The sequence below is a fragment of the Podarcis gaigeae genome, assembly GCF_964106915.1.
Source record: "Podarcis gaigeae genome assembly, chromosome: 11".
NCBI lineage: Eukaryota > Metazoa > Chordata > Lepidosauria > Squamata > Lacertidae > Podarcis > Podarcis gaigeae.
The window spans coordinates 46894306-46913576 of record NC_139687.1 but is presented as its reverse complement, the minus strand read 5'-3'; the positions used below and the strand labels follow the sequence as shown (position 1 = coordinate 46913576).

Sequence of the window (19271 nt, the reverse complement as noted above, 5' to 3'; positions counted from 1 at the left end):
AATGTGTCCCCGGGGCTACAAAGGGTTGGAAGTTGCTGTTTGGACTCTAAATACCAACCAACACTGGTAGCTAATAGGGGAGGGTGGGGAACCATGTTGCTATATTGTAGCAGAAGCCGCAAACCACCAAGCCACAAACCACAACCAAAAAGTAGAATAAAATACAGGAAGTATTTTACTATTTGCTTTATGTGTAATCTCATCTGTGTGCGCCAAAGTTCCTTTAAGTTTATCTAGAACTGAAACTTTCTTCAATTAAAGGAACCAATTGACTATTTGTACCTTGTTTAAGAAAAAGTACAGTGGTTAATTGAGCAGCTCTCAGCTCCCATTCTACATACAGCCCAACCCAAATTAGTTCAGTATGGTTTTAATTGTTTTTAGAGTTTGTAGAAATGGTTTTGTTTCTAGAATTTGTTTGTGTCTGTATATAGAGATAGATATCATTTTAAGATTCTTGCTGCACACCAGCAAGATGTCCTTGGGCTTTGATGGCCTCGGGCTTTGAAGTGGTTTTAAATTTGCAAAATAAAACAGAAATAAAATGCATGCCACTATAGCGAGGAAGGCTTGTGACCTGCTGTCAATCTGCTGTCTAAATTCTGACTTTGATTGCGTACACTCCACCAGCTTAAAACATAGCTGGGTATGGCATGATAAAAGTCTGTGATTTCATCAGGACAAGTTATTTGTTGTTTACTATTGTAATAATTGTTTTCTCAGAATTTATCTGCTGTACCATGAACAAAAATAACATTATAATTAATAAATAAATAAAACATAGCTGGGCTGTTCTTTTTCTCCATTGGGATTGCATCTGATTTAGGGAGGAAACTCATCAAAACACAGTATTCCATATGGATTGTGGCTGACACTGTGCGCCCAAAGTTTCCCGAACCAGAAATCAAAGCACACTGGATGCAAAGTAAACAGGAGCATATTCACAGCCAATCAATGGACCCTTGGCTCTTCCTCCATAAATATCGTTATTTATATTTAAGCCAGAACTGGACCAGTTAACCCTTCAAATATAGGATGCCTTCACATAGAGAATTGCCTTCTGTAAACTAGGCCACATGGAGACTTCTGACATGAAGCCAGGAAAACCATTTTGTTCAGTTTTGTTTAAGAGCTAAAAAAAGAGTGTCCTTTATACCCATGAGGACAGCTGCCTGATCTTTTCAATATGTTGCTACAGAATGCATTCACCAAGCATCTCAACCCAGGGAAACGGCTGGACAGGAATGTGGTTTGGCTTCTTGCGTCTTGTAAAATGCCTCATTCCTTTTAAACACAGCTAGAAGCTTGACTATAATCCAAGTGGTCAATCTTCAGCTGCACTGAATAAAGTTTCATGGTTTGAGGGGGGGGGGGCAGGCTGGGAGTAAAACAACTGAGGATGTACTGAAAGTTCACCTCGCTCCCCACGTAACTCAAAGGCTCCCACCTTGCAGCTTTTAGTTTTTTTAGTACTACAAAAAAGAAATAAGATAAAAAAACACTGTAGTACAGTGGTACGTCAGGTTAAGAACTTAATTCGTTCCGGAGGTCTGTTCTTAACCTGAAACTGTTCTTAACCTGAGGTACCACTTTAACTAATGGGGCCACTGCCACACGATTTCTGTTCTCATCCTGAAGCAAAGTTCTTAACCTGAGGTACTATTTCTGGGTTAGCGGAGTCTGTAACCTGAAGTGTATGTAACCTGAAGCGTCTGTAACCCAAGGTACCACTGTAGTTGGTTTCCTTTTTCTTGTTTTCTAATGTTGATTATATTTTTAATTCATTACCCAGGTTTTCTTCATCTTCTATTGTACTTACTTATGTTGCCTAAATCTATAAACTAGCCAGGCCAGTGGTTTTCAACCAGTGTGCCATGGCACCCTGGGGTGCCTTGAATGAGGGTCTGGGGTGCTGTGGACAACACTGTCCCTCTTTCTTTCCTTCCCTCACTCATCTGATGCCCTCTTGCATCTCTGCCCCTCAGAGGCTTGCACAGCTGTTTGTTGCAGCAGCCCTGGCTACATACTCCACAGGTGAATGGTGCCTCTGGCCAGGGGTTGCTGGTTGCCAAGAGCTGAGGCGGCCTCAGAGTAAGCAAGCAAGCGGGTGAGGGAGCCCAGCCAGCCTGCAGCCCTTGCTGTTGGGAATGACCAGACAAGTCCATGGGGACTTGTCGGTCTCCTGTGGGGCAGTGTGAGGAGACACCTTTCTTTGGTGCAGGCAGAGCAGCTCAGAGACTCAGAGACCCAAGCAGAGTGGAGAGGAGAGGAGACTGAGGAAACACTCCACAAGGGAGGGTGTTTGAAAAAGGGTGAGAGGCTGCCAGCTCTGCAGGCAAGGAGTGACATAACTGGGCTCCCGAGCCCCACAGGGGTGCTGCAGAAAGAAGGTAGAGTGGTACCTCAGGTTAAGTACTTAATTCGTTCCGGAGGTACATACTTAACCTGAAACTGTTCTTAACCTGAAGCACCACTTTAGCTAATGGAGCCTCCTGCTGCTACCGCGCTGCCGGAGCCCGATTTCTGTTCTGATCCTGAAGCAAAGTTCTTAACCTGAAGCACTATTTCTGGGTTAGTGGAGTCTATAACCTGAAGTGTATGTAACCTGAGGTACCACTGTAATTGGTCAAGGGGGCCGTGGACTCAATAAGGTTGAAAACCTCTGAGCTAAGCAGTATCTCCAAGCTCAGAAGGAGCCAAGGCAGTCTTAAGCATATCCGGCAGTGTGGTGCAAAGCTCCCCCACGTTTCCCAGAGTTTTTTAGGGAGGACGGCGCTGCTGGTGGGGCTAGAGGAGGCAGGCAGCGGCTGGAGGGTGGCTCCTCTGATGGGGAAGAGGCGGAGGCTGGATGCGATGCCTCCCAGCTCAGCTGGTCGCTTTGCACTCTACGTGGGGCTACCTTTGAAGGTGACCTGGAAACTACAACTAATCCAGAATGCGGCAGCTAGACTGGTGACTGGGAGCGGCCGCCGAGACCATATAACACCGGTCTTGAAAGACCTACATTGGCTCCCAGTACGTTTCCGAGCACAATTCAAAGTGTTGGTGCTGACCTTTAAAGCCCTAAACGGCCTCGGTCCAGTATATCTGAAGGAGCGTCTCCTCCCCCATTGTTCTGCCCGGACACTGAGGTCCAGCGCCGAGGGCCTTCTGGCGGTTCCCTCACTGCGAGAGGCCATGTTACAGGGAACCAGGCAGAGGGCCTTCTTGGTAGTGGCGCCCACCCTGTGGAACACCCTCCCATCAGATGTCAAAGCGATAAACATCTACCTGACATTCAGAAGACATCTGAAGGCAGCCCTGTTCAGGGAAGTTTTTAATATGTGACATTTTAGTGTATCTTTTATCTTTGTTGGAAGCCGCCCAGAGTGGCTGGGGAAACCCAACCAGATGGGCGGGGTACAAATAATAAATTATTATTATTATTATTATTTGTGCCATGGTGGGCACGGCAGATGAAGGCGCTGCTTTGGTGCAGCATGGCAGAGGCGGGCGAGGGCAGTGAGCTGATGCCAGGAGGCGCTGCGTCCAGCCTCTGTCTCTTCCCTGGCGCCCTCCAAAACTTGGTGCACTGGCGCCCCGCACCACTAGGCTCTGTGGGTAAGAAGCCCCTGGAAGGAGCACATCTCCAGACTTTGGATGCTGGAGAAATAGGGGAGGTTAGGGCTGGGCAATATCAGCTCTTCAACATTGCGATGTATCACCAACTAAACATCTCACAGGACAGCATATGCAAATGTTTTACATAAAAGAAAAACATGCATATCCCCCAAAATGAAGGCTTTTCTTCGTCTCTGAAAAAGTCTTCAGAGCTCAAAAGCAAGCTGGCAAGAGAAGCAAAGCATTACCTCTAATCTACAACTGACCACATTAGGTTTTAAAAATAATCCAAGGCACCACCATGAGTCACTACCAATTACATGGCTTCCCCACAATGACTTCTGATGTGCGCCGTGCACTCCAAGTAAGGTAGTGAACTCTATTGAACTCCTTTTCCTCCTGGCATTCAGATGCTGTTGGTGCCATGAGGGGCACAGCAACCTTGGCAGCTGCCGTCCACTAAACCAGAAACACAGAACATGCACGCATGCCCAAAAATCATTCAAGACGGAACTGGGCTTTCTGTAAGGTAAACTACACAAGCCACATGAGAAACCACAGGAGGGGAGGGTGATCTTGTGCTTGAATCATGCTTGCTGGTTTGCCACAAGTATCTGGTCTGCTAGGATGCTGTCTTAGGTGGGCCATTAGCCCAATACTGCAGGCTTTTCAAGAAGAAGAAGAGGAGGAGGAGGAGGAGGAGGAGGAGGAGGAGGAGTTTGGATTTGATATCCCACCTTTCACTCCCCTTCAGGAGTCTCAAAGCGGCTAACATTCTCCTTTCCCTTCCTCCCCCACAACAAACACTCTGAGGTGAGTGAGGCTGAGAGACTTCAGAGAAGTGTGACTAGCCCAAGGTCACCCAGCAGCTGCATGTGGAGGAGCGGAGATGCGAACCCAGTTCCCCAGATTATGAGTCTACCGCTCTTAACCACTACACCACACTGGCTCTCAGCAAATTTAAAGGTAAATATAAAGGGACCGTAAGGTCCAGTCGTGTACGACTCTGGGGTTGTGGCGCTCATCTCGCTTTATTGGCCAAGGGAGCCAGCGTACAACTTCCAGGCCATGTGGCCAGCATGACTAAGCTGCTTCTGGCAAACCAGAGCAGCGCACGGAAACACCGGTTACCTTCCCGTCAGAGTGGTGCCTATTTATCTACTTGCACTTTGACGTGCTTTCGAATTGCTAGGTTGGCAGGAGCAGGGACTGAGCAAAAAGGAGCTCACCCCATCGCGGGGATTCGAAACACCAACCTTCTGATCAGCAAGCTCTAAGGCTCTGTGGTTTAGACCATAGCGCCTCCCGCATGGTCTTAAGCAGATTTAGGGGATGGCAGATTTCATCTGAGGAGCTGCTGACGTGGCTGCCCCATTTAGTGGGGGAAGAGGAGATAAGGTGGTAGAGAGAAACCAACATGTCAGGGGAGCCATGTACCTTTTTAGCTTTCTGTACTTCATCTACATTTCATTATAAGGTTATTGCAAATCTGCACTTTTTAAAAAATCTGGGCAAAGTATATCCAAAACATCTACATCCAAAAAAGATTACATGGAACTTGAAAATTAAGTGGCTTTACATTGATTTTCTTATGCATTTATTTATTCAACTGGTGATACAGATCAAAAAGCTATCAAGACTATACTGAATCTCTGCCCACTTAAAAGACTCTCAACCACCTTTCCTACAACTCCCATTAAATTCCTGGCTCGTAGCAGTATCCACCCTCTTTCAATATCATCTTTATAGTCTTTTTTTTCTTTTTAAAGATAGCCTTTATAGTCTTATGGCCTAGAACCTTGACTTTTGAAAACAAGGAAAGCCAAGATTCATTTAAAACTGCAAACCCTACATTGCAATGTATGTACAAAATGTAATGAGAAAGGGAGAGATATCAGATTATACCAACCTGTTTCCTGACACTGGGCCAATTGGTTCAGGACACACAAGTGCACTACTGCCAATAGACAGCAGGGAATTTGGTTAATCCACATTCTTCTACAATTCACTATGGAGATGGAGAATCAGTCACTTCAAGCAGCAAAGATCATCCTCTTTCACACAGACAGGCTCTAAAAATTGATAAGAGAGAGAATGAATTGTAGATATTCAGGCAACGTCACTAGTTTATATACTTGAAATATACACAATGCCAACGGATTGCACAATGCCTGTACAATTCTGGACAGCAGCCTGTGGGGAGAAAAATGTTTAAAAGTAGGTATTGGAGCCTATTTCTGGCTGGAAGCCGCCTCATAGGGAGAAACAACTTTAGACAAAATCTGTTCCTTATTGTCCGCTCAGGAATTGTTTCTGCAGAAGCAGCAAGGCAAATTAGTACCAATTTAGCGCAGGACGATGTTGTGCCAGGGTTATGGAGGTAATTTTTTTTTTTAAGTGTTTTCATTTTAATCTTCTGTGATGCCTGATGGTTTGATGCCAAAAAAAAAAAAAAAAGCTGAACTGAACAGAAATCACCTGGCATTACCGGAAGAAGTTTCCCATTATAAAGCGAAAGCCAAAGTGGGCATAGATCTGGTTACCAGACAGAAATAAATAATAATAAATAAATTTATATTTATACCCCACCCTTCCGGGTTCAAAAACTGGGCTCAGGGTGGCTGCTAACAAATTTAAAACACTTAATTGTAAAAGCAGCATAAAATACAGTTTAGAAACATGAATAACAATAAAATTCAAAATTCAGCAATCAATTTAGGGGAAATAAGCATTAGATAATCCCCAGGGCTAGCTGGCTGAATTGGTCCTACTTGGGCCAGCGAGGAGGCCAGGGGAGAATTAGCTGTGGGGTCTCAGAGCGGGTAATCTTCATAAAAGGGGAGGGGGAGGGAAGAAAAGGGAAATAAAAGAATATAAATAAAAGAAAAGCTGCTAAATTGGTTCAAACAGTTAGCGTTCGTATTGAAAAGGCATGACCCTGAAGGAGTCCATTTATTAGAATGGGGAAGCTGGGAACCACAGGGAGGCAGAGCGCTCCTGTGCTGGGGGGTCCTGCTTGCAGGTACCTGGTTGACCGCTGTGAGAAGTGGATGCTGGAACAAATGGGCCCATTGGCCCATACAGAATCATAGCATCACAAAATTGTAGAATGGGAGGGTCATCAAGGCCAACCTGCTGCAATGCAGGAATCTCAGCTAAAGCATCCATGCCAGATGGCCATCTGCTTAAAATCCTCCAACACACCCACACAGAGGGAAAGCTGCATTATTACAGACCAAGGCATAGGTCTGTAAGCCTGGCCCTGTCTACTCTGACTAGTTTCCTCTTTCCAGATTCTCGAATGGGATCTTTTCCAAGACTTCTTCCCACGGAGCCTCTGGCCTGATTCAGATGAGGCAAGATACTCACAAGTATTGTGTGCTCTCCCCGCCTCTTTTTCTCCCCACATCACCCCTCCCCACCCACACCCACACCCACCCTGTACCCCTGTACAACAATTAACCCAGGAAAATTGTCACACAACCATCCAAACTAGAAACTGGCATTGGCAAGATCAGAACAAGTCAGGATTTTAAAACAAGTTCAAACTGTCTAAGCCAGGCAGGCATCTCACAGAAGAGACCAGGGACTTTCCTCCAGTGTAGGAAGATGTCTTCTACGGATTGAGACAACTGGTTTATCTGTATCCTAGGGCTAGTCTAGTCTAACTAGCAGCACCGTAAGGAAAGACAACAGAAGTAAAAGCATTCACTACAAGCATTGGTTGCAGTGGAGTGGCAGCTGGCTACATCGTAGTTGCTCCACCGTGTTCATTCTATTTTACAGTCATACCTTGGATCTCAAATGCCTTGGTTCCTAAACAAATCAGCTCCCTAACGATCGAAACCCAGAAGAGACTGTTCCAGTTTTCAAATGTTCTTTTGGAAGCCGAATGTCTGATGGGGCTTCCTTGGCTTCCGATTGGCTTTAGGGCCCTGGGGGACTTGACATCTTTCTGCAGGGCCTGCAAGACAGAGCTGTTCCACCAGGCCTTTGGCCAGGGCACAGTCTGGCTCCCTCCTTTGGCAATCTTCACAGAACTTTAGCCTAATGGTTGCCATCAATCTGAGTTGAATTAATTTTATAATGAAATGATTTTAGAATGTTGTACTGTTTTATTGTTGTTGGCCACCCTGAGCCCGGCTTCGGCTGGGGAGGGCGGGATATAAATAAAATTTATTATTATTATTATTTAGGGAGTTCCTGCATCCAATCAGAAGCTGTACTTTGGTTTCCAACCATTTTGGAAGTTGAACGGACTCTGTTCGACTTCCAAAGTATGACTGTATTTTCATTTGAACTGAACAACACTTCTAAACCAGCATTGAAAGAGAGCTAGAGCAAGTCAGCCTTTTGACATATTCAAACACCTCGCCAGGCTGTGCCCCTTTTCACAAACACCAAACATAGGGACATGTCTTATTCAAAGCCAGGTCCGGCGAGCTCAGTATTTGTCAACACAGGCTGGTACCATCTTTCCAGAGTTCCAGGCTGGAAGCCTCTCCCAGTGTTTTCTGGAGATTCCAAGGATTAAATCTGGGACATTCTGCATGCAAGCTTCACCACTGAGCTACACCCTTCCCCAGAGACACAACAGTTGGAAGGGGGCAGGAAGAAACCTAGCACAGGACTGTGGCAGCTCCCTGGACCCATGTGGGAACAGGCAATTTCACCAGACAAATTCTTCATGATCCTCCTATTAACACCAACGGGCAGGAAGGAAAACAGACAGCATAATTCTGAGGGAAGAAGGGTAAACATCTGTTCCAGCCACCCCACTGCCACAGTCTAAATTCTCCCATGCTCTTGGTTTTAAAAAAGAAAACTAAATGCATCAAGAGATCCAATCCAGTACTTTCCATATCACATCTGTTTTGACCATCCTTTCTAAGACTGCACTACAGTGAATTATAAAATTTAATGCGCAGGGTATATATTTACACCATTGCCAGCAAAGCAAGTGCACTGTGGTTGGGTCTTCTGGGCCAAAGCATTTCTTTGCAATTAGTTGAATCAGTCTTTGGCTTCAAAGAGAGTCATCTGAGCAGAGGAATGAACATTATGCTATTTTTAAAAAGAACCACAGCTTCATAAAATTCAATTATTTGGCAGCACCTCCCATTTGACCACATTCATTTTAACCCAAATGTCCCCTGCAAGTTTTCCAAAAGCAAAAAAAAAAACAACTCTGGACCTCCTGTTGCTCCTCATAAGACAACAAGAGTCTTTCTAAAGGCTAGAAAAAGGCTGGGGAATGTTTTGTCTTGCAGAGGAACAAAATTGGTTATCAATATTTTTTTACAAAGACTGCAGAAGGAAGCAGAAAGCAGCATTCAGCTCTGCAATTATATATTGCAAGAATGCAACACTCGGACCCATTTTTATATCAACTTTAGAAAGTTCAGATAAATTTCACTCTTGTTCAAAGTCCATTGGGTACCATCAGCATGAACACATAGCAGTGCCCTGTTCAAAACAAGATGCCTAAGGCCAGATGCATGTTTGACATGATCTGGAATTCTCCCTAAATGATGAAGAACTAGGGCTGTGTACACCCAATACATTTAAAGCACTTTTGAAGCAAATCCTTTTCCTCAAGGAATTCTGGGCACTGGGGTTTAACATCATATCATGCTTCCTCTACATAATGTTAGTTCTTGCAATAGGAAGCAGCTCTCCAACCTATAAAGCAGAGATTTCCACCCACCCTTCTACCTGGATAAATTGGGCATAGAGAAACTGGAACCACCTGCATTTTTTTCAACACATGAAGCTGCTATAGCAAGTCAAACCACTGGACCATGTAGCCTAGAGTAGTATTGTTCCAGCTGAGGGTTGACCTTCCAGTTCTTGGGACCAAAAAGCCCTTCCCAGTCCCCAAATTCAAAACTGTTAATGGGAGATGCTGGGGCCTGGACTTTGGACATTTTGCGAAACATGTACTCCACCTGTAAGCTACACCAAGCACTGGCCAGCTGCAGCCCTGAAAACAGAGTCAACAAACACACCACATTGTAAAAGACATCGTTCAAGCTGGATGCAATGCACACGCTCTTAGCTTACCTTAAGGCAGATCACACAATACATTCAAAGCACCAAGAATGCAGCTTAAATAGTAACGGGTTCCCCCAAAGAATTCTGGGAGTTGCAGCTTGTTAAGTGTGTTGAGAGTTGTTAGGAAACCCTTCGTCCTCTTAATCAGCTACATCTGCCAGAGTTCCCCCCTGAATAACTTATTTGGGGGAAGCCATGGTGGTTTAAAGTGGTATCGTAGTGCTTTAAATGTAAGGTGCGCATGTGGAGTTAGAAGGGAAAATGCTAAGTTGCCACAGGGTGGTGATTATGTGGCTACCTCCTCAGCAGAGGAAGCAGCCTCTCCTAATTCACTGTAAATCAGCCAGAATGGGATGCAGTTGTGATGGAGGAAGAAGGTGCAAGCAAGGAGGAAAGAACCTTCTGTAAAAGGAGGGTATGAGTAGTTTCAGACTCAGATACCTTCTTGAGGAAAAAACTATGGATACATACCCCCCCCCCTCACTCACACACGTAGCACAACTGATCTGTTATCAGAAATGGATAGATGCCAATAATATTTTCAGAAGCCAGGATGAAACTTAAAGGCACCCATCACATGGGGTTTTCCAGATCTGTTTCCTGAGTCTTTTGGCTGTGGAACTGATTTGGGAAGGCAGAGCTTGAGCAAGCTGTAAACCTGGATGGCGTGGGCACTTCAAAAGTTACATCACGTCGTTTGTATTTTTTTTATATCTAATGGCTCCTGCCAAGCCAGATAGTACTAACAGTACATAGCTACAATACATGATACTTCAAGCGGGACATTTTTCTGTTTGCTGAAGCACAGACAAGATGAGGCAAGAGTGAAATAACTCATCAGGTGCGTGCTGTCACTCAATGCAGCAGGTAGGCTTTGAATATATGCTTTTGAATATATATTTGGCCTCAGCACAGCGTGTCTGAACAAGAGCAGTTAGAAAGAGAAATTCAGCAAACCGATAATGAACTTGTGTTGCTATTTACTTGCTTTTTTAAAGTGCTTGCCTACACAGAACCTTAGCACTGGATACAGGGAGCCTGCTTTTTAGCTTGACAGTGATGTGACAAATGCAGGCTTGATTACAAGCGAGGCAATGCAATTAGCAGTCATAGAAACATGAGAAAGTGCTTTATAATGAGTCAGACCATTGGTCTGACAGAGTGCTCTCCCAGGCCTACCTGGCAATGCCAGGGAATGGTTCAGACCTCTTCTCCCTGCAAAGCAAGATCATCTGCCATTGAGTTACTAGGCTTTGTGGTCTTGGGACAGTGGGTGGAAAAGACAACTGTGTAATTTTGCCTCCAACTCACAGATGGTTTATACCCCTCAGGCCAAGATTGGCTAAATTTCTATGGTCCAAGTTTGCAACTATGGGGGGGGGTTGCATGTTGCTGAGGGGGGGAGGTAGAGGGTGCAAGGCCATGAGTGGGACCAAATGGGCAGGACTATCCCATAATCACCCACACTGTTCCCACATGGTGAGCAAGGCTGAGACCTGCATCCTCACTGTTGCACTTGTCTAGGCAAGTGGTTGAAGGCTATCAATACTGTCAACGTGGCTACAGCCAAGGCCTGGTCTTTACCTCTTTTGGCTCATATCTTTCTTCCCATTCTTTCTCTCTTCTTGTTACATGGGAGCTAAACCATCACCATTAGGATGATGCGCACCACTGCTGTTTGACAACCACAGCTGGAATTCAAACAACCATTTGCAAACCTTGGTTTCACGTGCAGTTTAGTGCCAACCATGGTTAGTGAAAATGGTGGTGCCCAACCGTTGCAACAACACTTTAGTAGGGGAACCGTTGCATGACAGCACATGTGAACCCATGAGGCCACTGGGAGCTCCCATTTCCTTAAGCATTCTTCAGCCACCAAAAAACATTACATATTTACTGGGCTCTTGCGTCTAGTTGAGAGGGAGAGCTGCAAAAAGCCCGATTCTCTAAACTGTTGGAAACCCAGCTCAGTACAGTTTCTGAGATTTCAGGTGACATGGCTCCTCAGCTTTCCTCATGGACTCAGGAGGCATGATGTGGTAGTTAAGTTGAACAAGAGCTGGCAAGTTTAGGGTTCAAATCCTAAATAGCTATGAAGCTCATTGAGTGATCGTTCTCCAACTGAGACTACCTCAGATGGTTACTGCAAGAAAATGGGAGAGACATGCCCAAGGAGTCCTGCTTTGTGGGGAGGGCAGGATAACAACCACACAACTGCTATCTATTTTCACTGCTATAAGGCAGAGGAGTTTGGTTTTCTTTAAAGAATCCCTGCACACACCCACACCCAAAAAACCCCAGCCTCTCTTTTTCATAATTCAGCCCACACTTACAACCTTTACCGAGGACTTGGAAAAACAGATAAATAAAATATGTAAGCTGTAATGAGCATATGGCACTGCTATCAGCACAATACTACCGGTCAACTCAACACCGACCAGCACTACATTTATCACAACGGTTCCTGCGCAAAAACAGCCCATGACTGAACACACAGAGCAGTTTCCCACTCAGCTCTGACTCACAAAAGCTGTTGAAGGCTAGCAAGAGACAGATGTGTAAACTATAGAGGAAATGGATAATGAGCAGCCAGGGCCACCAACATACACACAGTGCAAGATAGAGAGAAAGATCGATGATGGATTGTAATGGGTGGCCAGTCCATCCTAGTGCCTCACTTTGGTCCTGGCTCAGAAATAAGCCAAATAAAGTTACTGCCAAGACATACCAGAGAATATTTCAGCTTATTTCTAAGCCAAAGTCACACACTCAAAAAAGCTAGGCCTACTTAACCCCTTCCTCTCTTCCCTCTAAGCATCACTTACTGCCCCCGTGGAGTGGCAGCAACACTCCAACCACAGGGGAAAGGGAGATCTCTCCAACACACCTCTATGGTTTCTGGTAAATTGTGCCGTAGTGTGGCATGACAAAAGGCTGTGGTTGCCTTGAGAAATGTCTTACTTTATTGTTTTTATTCATTTGTATCGTCTTTTGTATTATATGTTATGTATATTTGTCTATGTGAAAATAAATAAAGATTTTCTAAAAAAGAGAGAGAGAGAGAGATAAATGTCATTTCCCTCAAAGAGCTGCTGACATTCCACTAGATCTTGGGAAAACCATGTTTCCTCAAGGCTACTGGACACCTTTCATCCTGGACCCAGAGAGGGGATACAGAGGAAACTCTTCCTCTCCACACCACTGGGATATTGTTTTTTTGCCACCTCCAGGCTGGCCAGCAAGTGGAGTTATAGGGGGGCAGAATTTGGGGCTGGGGGTTCAACTTGGGGTAAGCCAGGAATTCTTCTCTGGCTCAGGTTTAAAATCCAATCTGAAAAATTCAAGGCTTGAAATACTACCTCTCAAGCTTATTTTATTGGAGTCCTGGGTTAATGAGTTTTCCCTGACATCTCTCATTTCTGCCAAGCCTTTTAAAAAACTGTGCTGAGTTGAATAAGAAGGTTTACATTTTTGTTGTATCCGCGTTATCTGTTTGGGATTACTAAAAGCAGTACATTCCACAGGCGGATAATTAGGGAGTCGCATACAATAATATTTATCTAAGACTGTGTTGGAAGCAGAGCATTTCTGAGGGAACAGGGCAAATTCACAAGGGAGGAGAGCTCAGACCGAGTGCACATTGTCAAAACAAAAAAAAATCCTTCCAGTAGCACCTTAAAGACCAACTAAGTCAGTTCTTGGTATGAGCTTTCGTGTGCATGCACACTTCTTCAGATACACTGTGCATGCACACGAAAGCTCATACCAAGAACAGACTTAGTTGGTCTTTAAGGTGCTACTGGAAGGAATTTTTTGTTTTGTTTTGACTATGGCAGACCAACACGGCTACCTATCTGTAACGAGTGCACATTGTTACGGAAGGGGGGGGCATGTCTTCTTCACTACAATTTATTTGCTCAATTTCTCTAGGATTCCATCACCCCTCCCCTGTCCTCCCTAATTCCTCAAGTAAGGTGTCAAGACCCTAATCCTGTCAAATCACTCTGCCAAACTTTTCCTCCGGGCAATGCCAGGTGACAGACTATGCATACACTCAGGAACCGCTTATCTGCGCATATCTCCAGCTCTGCATATTCCCCCCTCCCTCCTCCTTATGTTAATCCGGTGTAACCCAACCTCTCCTTAATGTATTCATGATGTAATCTGTGTAACCCAACCTTTCCTTAATGTATTCATGATGTAACTGGGATGTATTTTGCACTGTATTCTGGGACATGGAGGGAGTTTCAAAAGTTCATGTCACCCCTTTCTCGCTGTTCAATCTCATCTTGAACCTGTTGCGCAATAAACCTTGGATCTCCGCATTTTGCTCCTATCCGGCTGAGCTCATTTTCTTCCGCAGGGACCCGCGGACACTTAGTCCGACGAGCTGGGTGGCAGTGTAGCCCCGCACCCAGATTTTAGCCGTAACAACATAAACGTCTCCCCTGCAGAGATTTCTCCCCCTCTCAGCAAACCTGCTGCCTGACCCATAATCAGAACCTGCCCTCCAAGTGTGCCAGAATGAGTCAGAACACTTATAGGGGACCCCCAGGAGAGAAAGCTGGTGTGCGTCCATCTTTAAAATTACATGCTTGGAAAAATCACCCTCTTCCTTCCCTTTCCCAAGCAGTTCAGCTCAGGGCTGCCAAGTCGATCCCACTTGCAAAAAACGTGTGTCAGGAAGCCACGACCCATCGCAGGGAACTACTGCAGCCTTCCCCGGAATAGAAAAAGATAGACTTGAGGCTGAAATGAGGGGTGGTCAGGGAAAGGGTTGGGGGCCATAAAGATTTGCTTGCTGAGAATTCCTCAGTCCGATTCCTGGATACACCACAGATATGACCAGGGGAAACGTTTCTCCAATCAGCATGGCACAGAGTCAGACCACTGGTATCTAGCTCAGTACAGTGATACCTCGGGTTAAGTACTTAATTCATTCAGGAGGTCCGTTCTTAACCTGAAACTGTTCTTAACCTGAAGCACCACTTTAGCTAATGAGGCCTCCTCCTGCTGCGCCGCCAGAGCACGATTTCTTTTCTCATCCTGAAGCAAAGTTCTTAACCCGAGGTACTATTTCTGGGTTAGCGGAGTCTGTAACCCGAAGCATATGTAACCTGAAGCATATGTAACCCGAGGTACCACTGTATTGCCTACAGCAGTGTTCCTTTAACCTGGGTCCCCAGCTGTTGTTGGACTACAACTCCCATCATCCCTGGCCACTGGTCCTGCTAGCTAGGGATGATGGGAGTTGTAGTCCAACAACATGAAGACTGCTGATCCATAAACACACCCATTTGTCCAACCTGAGCAAGTTCTGAAAAGAAACAGCTCAGTGATAAAATGTATCCATGCTCCCATATTCCTGTAAGAGTTTTGCAATTGTTTTTGAAATGTTTCTGGATTTGTTTCATTTTGTGATTGCAAAAGCCAGAACTAAGGGTCGCCATTTCTCACATTCCTGAAAGGATCTGAGCTGGCACCCGATATAGTTAAAGGAAAAATAGGTGCTAAGATCAGAGATGCTATCAAGCCCTTTCAGAAAAGTCTCCCATACGAAAGAGGATAATATAGAATTGCATGCAGGCGTATGTATCGAGTAGACATTGTTTCAGCAGGAAAAGGAAGGCACTCAAGAGATACAAGTATCATATTACACATCCTGTTACTATTGCCAGCATAAAAAGCTTCCAAAATTTTCCCCTAATTAGAAGTCCACGCCAGAAGTAGCGCACATTTCTGGGAAACTAAAGCAAATTGCCAATTTGGCTGACAGCAACAATAACGATACAGAAATAGAAGAGGAACTTGTTTTCTTAAGAGCAAACTGTGCTGACCTACAGCTTTCAGCCCCTGACTTCCATCACATCAAACTTGGTTTTGTGCTCTAAGCTGTCAGGACAATGCCTTCCCTCTTATCTTTTATAATTAAGAGATTGTGCTACTTCAAAACAAGTCCCCTGGGTAAAAAAAAAAAGGAAAAGGCAATTCTACTTTACCACCTACATTTTCCTCCTTTTTTTCTGCAACATAGTTTAGTCATTTGAGACAGAATAAAAGTTAGTCAATCAAAAAAAACTGAAATAGAAATAAGTGCTCCACTGGCAACAGAGGTCCACTAATGTACTGACTCTCAAAGAGACTCATTGAAAGAGGTTTTAAAAGAAGCTTTGCGTGTGCATGAAAGCACAATGAAAGTACAATGTGATCATGCTCATCACGTATCATCTAGTTTGGTCTTAAGGCTAAAAAGAATCAGGGCCAAGCCCCTGTTTAGTCACGCAACTTACTGAGCAACCTTGAGCCAATTATTGACTGCATTCGGACAATCATCTCTCTGCTCTATAAGCCAAGATATATGTGTGAGCCTTTTTGCACACACACAAAAGTCTCTTTATAGTACAAGCAATCAAACCAGAGAGATGCTAATCATAGTTTCTCTAGCCAGGAAACCATGGTTTGTTTCAGACTTTCTGGGGGGACCAAAAAGGCAGAGATATGATGATCTGAACCAGAATACTCTCCCATATCACCCCCAATAATACACTTTGCAGTGGTGCTAAAAGAGCAAGACCACGTACGATGCTGTCAGCTACTTGGAGGAAGGAGAGAGAGAGAGAGAGAGAGAGAGAGAGAGAGAGAGAGAGAGATTGGTAACTTATTTAACAGGACAAGCTAATATTCCAGAACTTATTTAACAGGGTAAACTATCAGGCCCCATGAAAAAAGTGTGTGAATTTGGCTTGTTCTGTTACCATACTACAAGCCAGACATAAGTCAAAGTGGCATACCACTTACCTGTCGTCACAACAACAACCATTTATTACCAACCATGCAGTAAAAGAATCCAAGGGCACATTTTTGGAATGAACTGGCATTCACACAACTTGAGGCCACCGAAGCAGACTTGGCCAAAGCCATTCGCTTATGACACAAACTCCAAAACATAGCCAGGACAATAAAGCAGCCCAAGTTAAGCAACCGTTTAATATTTTACCCAGCATTTTCTCGCTTTCCTGATTTCCCCCCTTTCCTTCCCCAGTGTTTCCTGTGAGTTAAGATAAACTAATCTGTCACGGGCTTGTCTCTGACAGAGGATCGATAACAGCTAATTATAGCCATGATAAGACAATCTGCCTCAGGTCCCCAGGGAAGGGTGAATGACATGCAAACACACAGTTGCTAAGACCAGATGTGGAGGGAGGCAGGGGAATGAGAGCAGATGGCCCTAAACCTAGCACCTGGCTTACATCAATAAGACACCCATGATAGCAGGGCAATAGTGGGCTCTTCTTGTTTTATCTTTAAAACCAAATGGGTCAGACAAATGAAAGGATTTGGCAGGACAAGGATTTGGCAACCTGGGAGCCTTTTGTGTGTAGCCCAAGGACACATTGCACAGCCCTGTGGTCTTCTTTCCTCAGACTCCTCAATGGACAGGGCATGCCAGGCAATTTCTCTCCTCTAAAGATTACAAGTGGGACACGGGTGGCGCTGTGGGTTGTTTCCATGTTTCCACAATGTGTTTCAACCATTTATTAAACTTCTGAGTTTTCCGGGAAAACAGGATTGAGCAGCTCACATTCAAAATCCCTGTGCGTCTCCCATCCAAGCACTGATGAGCTTTCAACAATGCTAAGCAGAGTTAGAACTTATGAAAACAATATTGTCATTCCAGTCACTCTTCTCCCACTTAGTCCAATTTAGATTAACTTCTTCAACAGTTTTCCAAAGATTAAGGGAAAGGAAAAAAAGAAGAAGAGAGAAATAAAGAGTGTATTCTATTCAAACATGCAGATTATAAAAGAAAAGGCCATTCCCAAGCTTGGCTAGCCTAAATAGATACGAGCCAAGCATGGAGAGTATGTTTTACAGTCAATAAATACTACATCTTTTTACAACTGCAAAACTGTTAGAACATGTTCCATCTACACTGCAGTAAACTAGAGGAGATTCAGATTTGATCAAAATATTGTTCTCATAAAGTAACTGCAAAGTTATCTCCTCCAAGGAGGTACATATATTTTCAAAACATGTCAAGATCAGCTTGATAAGAATCTCACGTGTATCCACTGTCTTTTTCATCATCTTTTTGAATGATGGGACTTTCCTGATTGTTTTGTTGATTTAAAACATTTTTATCCCAACTTTTCTGCCTCAATGTGGAAGCAGCAAAAGGCAGCTCAAAAAGATTTAATCAAAGATACAAAAATTACAAACTAACTCACAAGATTAATCAAATATACAAAATTTACAAACTTTAAGAGATGTAGGAGAATACAATAAAATAAAACCAAAATACAAAAAGAGATCAAGGCAAGACACCAGCTAACGGAATTGGATCATTCCACCAGCAAAAAGCCTGGTGGAACAAAAAGACTTAAAATTTGTCCAGAACATCAACAGGGAAGGAACCAAAAGGGTGGTTGCTATCTACAGATAAAGAGTAAGAGAAAAAATGTACAGGGTTGGAAGTGAACTAGAACTTACATCTACAGCAAGAGGAGTCCTTTCCATTAGTTGCTTCCAACCACCTGCGTGGACAAAAAGCCATCCTAGCATAAAATGATGAGTGCCCACAAAAATAGTTTGAAGGCTGGCTGTTAGAGGTGTGTCAGGTAAGAACTAAATAGGCCACTTCTCTTCCTCTGAAATTAATAAATGAACTGCGAAAAGAGAAGCTATTGAAAACTAAAAAGGAGCTATTATTCAACTTCAGGCAAGAACTGGAAGTTCACAATTTTTATTACTGCTAGGTGAAGCAGATGGGGAAAGGGGAAAGCGTAGAATAATAGAAAACAATAAAGCTGAATAAGAGAATACTTCCATAAATCAATCAACAATGAGGTGCTTATGCCCAGTTCAGGACTTCCTCAAACATCTCTTGAACTCTAGTCTCCTTCTGAATTTACTCTACTCCCTGGGCTTCCCAGCCACTGCCTCTTTTACAGACAAAAATTTAGAATTATTGTGCATTGTGTACAATACATAGATATATCAGATTGGGGAACATTCAATCTCCTATCAGTAATTTATTTTCTTTTCTTTTTTGTAGTGCATATTTTTTGCTGTTGTTCTGTTTTGGTTTTTTTACATGAGTATTATTTCTTTTCTTCCTTTCTCTGTGCATTTGCAATTATGTACTTTTTAATCTTTCAATAAAGCATGTATGCAAAAACACGTACACACACACACACACACACACACACACACTTCTGGAGGGCCTCAGACTCCTGAGGCCTGAAATTAAAGTAAGGGTGTGTTTTCTTGGACACTAACCCAACTCTCAAGCTTTAGAAGAGAAGTAGGACAGGGTATCTAAGCCTGGCTCCTGAAACCAACCAGAAATGGAGTCATGAGAGGGAGGAGCTACTGCAGCCAGAAATTCCAGAACACTCCCTGCTTTTCCCCAGCTTCCAGGTTTAGCAGCACAGTACTATCATAACATTGGGACGCGGGTGGCACTGTGGGTTAAACCACAGAGCCTAGGACTTGCCGATCAGAAGGTCGGCGGTTCAAATCCCCGTGACGGGGTGAGCTCCCATTGCTCAGTCCCTGCTCCTGCAAACCTAACAGTTTGAAAGCATGAAGTGCAAGTAGATAAATAGGTACCGCTC

The 19271-nt window shown here is 44.1% G+C and overlaps 1 protein-coding gene across 4 annotated transcripts in view; it reads right to left on the bottom strand.

Annotated features, from left to right (window-relative positions):
- LIFR (LIF receptor subunit alpha) overlaps window positions 1-19271 on the bottom strand; it is a 95013-nt gene that overhangs the window by 47842 nt on the left and 27900 nt on the right. For all 4 annotated transcript variants that reach the window (XM_083703430.1, XM_083703432.1, XM_083703429.1 and 1 more), the window contains exon 2: window positions 5510-5672. In XM_083703430.1, the coding sequence (XP_083559556.1) occupies window positions 5510-5594 (85 nt within the window). In that variant the 5' untranslated portion in view covers window positions 5595-5672. The remainder of the gene's footprint in view (window positions 1-5509; window positions 5673-19271) is intronic.